We start from the raw sequence: 5,537 nt of genomic DNA, 5'->3' as shown, positions 1-5,537 counted from the left end.
TATTTTTCCACTTCTATAACACTAATGTGATCCTACATATTACCTTACAAGGCTTATAAAATCATCTTTGTGTGGTTGTAGGATGTTAAACTTCAAACGCAGCTTACATCCAAATCCCCCTTTCCTCCCAAACTTAGTATACTGTCATCCATTCTCCCTTCTGACTCAGCCAAATCCTACAGGCAGACTCTTCAAAGTTCTATTCCTTTAGTCACATGACCCATCCGCTCAGCCAATGAGAGCGCGGGGCTCAGATTTCAGCCCAGGAGGAGACAGCCAGCCACTAATCTGTGTTTCAGAACAGGGGGTTGTAAAGCAGGGAATCTCCTGTGTGGACTAGTCTTTACCCATTGTTCCTCACTCTACCTTGGATTATCTTCGTTGTTGACTGGGGACTTTTGGATGGCACTAGTCTGGGTGAAAGGGTTTGCCAGCTTTGGGCAAGGATTAGGCGGTGTGTGTCCGGGACAAGAGTGAAGAGAGGGAGAAGAAGGGAGGAGGAGGAGGAGGAGAACGAGGGGGGATAGCAGTTTTTCTTCATCCTTCTTTTCTGCAGACTGAAGGCATTTCCCTGAGAGAATGGGGGCAGGAGCGCTCACCATCTGTGTAAGTAGCTACAAAGCATTTTTCCTCAGCCGACCCGGCCGGCAGGCACAGGGGCTTCTATCTCAGTGGGAAGGGGCTTTACGGATGTATAACGGACACTCTTACAGTTCATTCAGCCATAGGCTACACACTCTTTTGTGATTGTTTGTGTGTGTGTGTGTGTGTGTGTGTGTGTGTGTGTGTGTGTGTGTGTGTGTGTGTGTGTGTGTGTGTGTGTGTGTGTGTGTGTGACAGCGAGAGTTGCCTTTTACATCAGTCTGGACACAGAGAGAGTCTTTTTAAAATGTCTTCTAGCTGTCACAGTCCTGCAGTCTGTTTCTTCCTGGCACTGAAACACTTTCCTCTCTCTCTACATCTCCCTCCACATTCAAAATAACTTTATTTAGGCTACTGAACACAAACACCCCTCAGAGTAACAGGGACAACGTGTTTACTGAAGGTGAAGTACGTTCTCCAGCACTATGTGTTCAGTAGGCAGACCAAGCTTTTCTCTCCCTGGTAACTCTTACTTGACATCACGTAATTCTGAGTCAGACTTCCCTAATAGGCTACAACACATTAACCCAGTAGGGATGGCATCATGGCAGCATGACTAGAACAGTGCTACCTTTATGCCAACTCACTCTACCTGGGTCTATGTTCCTAAGCAATGATCCAGTGACTCAGTTTTTAAATGTGAGTCTGTAATGAAAGTCGTTATGACAAACTCCTAAAATAAAATCCATCTCGCTCTAGGAACATTTGAGGAATGTTATGAGTAAACCCGAGTCCATTCCCTCAATAGTCTCAGGATTACATGCCTTATAAGGACAACAACTACCCATAGTATGAAGTCTGTGATACTAGCTAGTCACTACTAGCGATTTCTAGTTGGGCAGCAGTTGATACTTCTAGGACTGTTCTTCCTGTGGTGCCTCCACACCAGTTGCTCCTACGGCCACCCACATTGGGGGAGAGGGGGAGAGATAGAGGGAAAGAGAGGGTGAGGGAAGAAAAGGGAGCATGCTAGGGCATGCTATCCCCCTATGTGAGTCAGTTAAGGAGGTAGCTAAACTTCCGTGTGGTCTGAACGCTCTTTGTGCAAAATCACCACAATTTCTTTATCTGCTAAGAGCTATGTGAATGAGAATAGGCTCTTGCATCCCATTTAGACACTTAGGAGTAATGGTGGACTTTAAAAGAAGCATGCGTGTTCACAAGTAGTTGAGGAGTGTATGGACTACTCTCTTCAACGCACAACAGTTGCTACAGATGTAGGATCTTAATTTGAGCCAGTTTGCTACAGCAGGAAAATAATCCTGCAGCAACAGGAAAGGTGAATTATTATGTGGATCATTTTTTGTAAGGGAATGTCAAGTCTGAAAGTGGAAATTACAAACGTCAGTTTTAAATGTCCTGCATTGCAGGAAAGTTATCCTGCAACAGGGTAATCAAATTAACATCATTCATCTGTACTATCACGGCCCTCCAGTTGTTTATAGGAAGCCATTCTTTCACAGTGTCAAGAGAAGTTGTAGCAGCAGTGAGATAATGTCCCTCTGGTCCGGTGGGGGGAGGGGAGGAGAGGAGAGGGGGATGATGTTGAAAGAGGGGGGAGGGGATAAGGGGTTAATAGGGCTAATCACAATAGACTGGTCTAGTCAACAATAGAGTAGCAGGCTAGAGGCCATTAAGTATTTGCATGCATTTCCTCTCATGTGTATGTACTATGTAGTTGACAGATTCTAGTAGTGGATAATAATCATTAAAATCATTACACTGATAATTAATTAAAGGTGGTGTGTGTGAGAGAGAGATAGAGAGAGGGGGGGGGAGAGAGAGAGAGAGAGAGGCCGCCGTAGGCAGACCTGGCTCTCAAGAGAAGACAGGCTATGTGCACACTGCCCACAAAATGAGGTGGAAACTGAGCTGCACTTCCTAACCTCCTGCCAAATGTATGACCATATTAGAGACACATATTTCCCTCAGATTACAGCGATCCACAAAGAATTCGAAAACAAACCCAATTTTGATAAACTCCCTTATCTACTGGGTGAAAAACCACAGTGTGCCATCACATCTGCAAGATTTGTGACCTGTTGCCACAAGAAAAGGGCAACCAGTGAAGAACAAACACCATTGTAAATACAACCCATATTTATGTTTATTTATTTTCCCATTTGTACTTTAACTATTTGCACATTGTTACAACACTGTATATATACATAATATGACATTTGAAATGTCTCTATTCTTTTGAAACTTCTGAGTGTAATGTTTACTGTTAATATTTATTGTTTATTTCACTTTTGTTTACTATCTACTTCACTTGCTTTGGCAATGTTAACACACGTTTCCCATGCCAATAAAGCCCTTAAATTGAAATTGAAATTTAATTGAGAGAGAGAGAGAGGGACAGAGAGAGGGGGAGAGGGAGGGACAGAGAGAGGGGGAGAGGGAGGGACAGAGAGAGGGGGAGAGGGAGGGACAGAGAGAGAGAAGCTGAGCTGCACTTCCTAACCTCCTGCCAAATGTATGACCATATTAGAGACACATATTTCCCTCAGATTACACAGACCCACAAAGAATTCGAAAACAAATCCAATTTTGATGAACTCCCATATCTATTGGGTGAAATACCACAGTGTGCCATCACAGCAGCAAGATTTGTGACCTGTTGCCACAAGAAAAGGGCAACCAGTGAAGAACAAACACCATTGTAAATACAACCCATATTTATATTTATTTTCCCTTTTGTACTTTAACTATTTGCACATCATTACAACACTGTATATACATTTACATTTTAGTCATTTAGCAGACGCTCTTATCCAGAGCGACTATAGACATAATATTACATTTGAAATGTCTTTATTATTTTGGAACTTATGTGAGTGTAATATTTACTGTTAATTTTTTTATTGTTTATTTCACTTTTGTTTATTATCTATTTCCCTTGCTTTGGCAATGTAAACATATGTTTCCCATGACAATAAAGCCCCTTAAATTGAAATTGAAATCGAGAGAGAGATGAGGGTGGAAGAGAGGGAGGAAGAGAGAGAGAGGGAGAGAGGGACAGAGAGAGGTAAATGAGTTGCATTTGATTGTGCCACTTTGTAAGCTGAGTGAGTAGTACACGTATCCCTTACTCCAGGTCACTGTCTCAGTGAGTCACCAGTGTGTGTGTATGTGTGTGCACGTGTGTGTGCGTGCGTCTGTGTGTGCAGATTGAGGGGACATCTGCTTGCAACGGCTTGTGTCACTGACAGGCAGAGTAGCTCAGACAGGCTTAGCTCTTAAACACCTGCACAGGAGCACTACTGAAATACTACTACAACTGTAGTACTGAGCCAACTTATAGAGATATACTGGAGATATACTGGAGATATACTGGAGACATACTGGAGATATACTGGAGATATACTGGAGATATACTGGAGATATACTGGAGATATACTGAGATATACTGAGACATACTGGAGATATACTGGAGATATACTGGAGACATACTGAAGATATACTGGAGGGCAAACTACCAGCCCTCCAGGACACCTACAGCACCCGATGCCACAGGAAGGCCAAAAAGATAATCAAGGACAACAACCACCCGAGCCCCTGCCTGTTCACCCCGCTATCATCCAGAAGGCGAGGTCAGTACAGGTGCATCAAAGCTGGGACCGAGAGACTGAAAAACAGCTTCTATCTCAAAGCCATCAGACTGTTAAATAGCCTTCACTAGCACATTAGAGGCTGCTGCTGCCTATTGAAATCACTGGCCACTTTAAGAAATGAAACACTAGTCACTTTAATAATGTTTACATATCTTGCACTACTCATCTCATATGTATATACTGCATTCTATTCTATACTATTCTACTGTATCTTAGTTTATGCCGCTCTGACATTGCTCGTCCATATATTTATTTATATATTCTTAATTCCATTGCTTTACTTACATTTGTGTGTATTGGGTATATGTTGTGAAATTGTTAGATATTACTTGTTAGATATTACAGCACTGTCGGGGTAGAAACACAAGCATTTCACTACACCCGCAATAACATCTGCTAAACACGTGTATGTGACCAATACATTTGATTGGATTTAATTTGATATACTGGAGATATATTGGAGATATACTGAAGATATACTGAAGATACACTGGAAATATACTGAAGATATACTGGAGATATACTGGAGATATACTGGAGATACAGTGCGGAAAAAAAGTATTTAGTCAGCCACCAATTGTGCAAGTTCTCCCACTTAAAAAGATGAGAGAGGCCTGTAATTTTCATCATAGGTACACGTCAACTATGACAGATAAAATTAGATTTTTTTTCTCCAGAAAATCACATTGTAGGATTTTTTATGAATTTATTTGCAAATTATGGTGGAAAATAAGTATTTGGTCAATAACAAAAGTTTCTCAATACTTTGTTATATACCCTTTGTTGGCAATGACACAGGTCAAATGTTTTCTGTAAGTCTTCACAAGGTTTCACACACTGTTGCTGGCATTTTGGCCCATTCCTCCATGCAGATCTCCTCTAGAGCAGTGATGTTTTGGGGCTGTCGCTGGGCAACACGGACTTTCAACTCCCTCCAAAGATTTTCTATGGGGTTGAGATCTGGAGACTGGCTAGGCCACTCCAGGACCTTGAAATGCTTCTTACGAAGCCACTCCTTCGTTGCCGGGGCGGTGTGTTTGGGATCATTGTCATGCTGAAAGACCCAGCCACGTTTCATCTTCAATGCCCTTGCTGATGGAAGGAGGTTTTCATTCAAAATCTCACGATACATGGCCCCATTCATTCTTTCCTTTACACGGATCAGTCGTCCTGGTCCCTTTGCAGAAAAACAGCCCCAAAGCATGATGTTTCCACCCCCATGCTTCACAGTAGGTATGGTGTTCTTTGGATGCAACTCAGCATTCTTTGTCCTCCAAACAC

General features: G+C 42.4%; 1 protein-coding gene across 1 annotated transcript in view; it reads left to right on the top strand.

The window, feature by feature from the left end:
• Window positions 1-303: 303 nt before the first annotated feature.
• The window catches only part of LOC123486591 (protein FAM13A-like), an 89,473-nt gene continuing 84,239 nt past the window's right edge, over window positions 304-5,537 (top strand). Inside the window, 1 exon segment of the mRNA XM_045217954.1 lies at window positions 304-606. Within this exon segment, the coding sequence (XP_045073889.1) occupies window positions 580-606 (27 nt within the window). The 5' untranslated portion in view covers window positions 304-579.

This window comes from Coregonus clupeaformis, unplaced genomic scaffold (genome assembly GCF_020615455.1).
Source record: "Coregonus clupeaformis isolate EN_2021a unplaced genomic scaffold, ASM2061545v1 scaf1287, whole genome shotgun sequence".
Classification (NCBI taxonomy): domain Eukaryota; kingdom Metazoa; phylum Chordata; class Actinopteri; order Salmoniformes; family Salmonidae; genus Coregonus; species Coregonus clupeaformis.
This window is presented reverse-complemented; position numbering and strand designations above follow the sequence as displayed.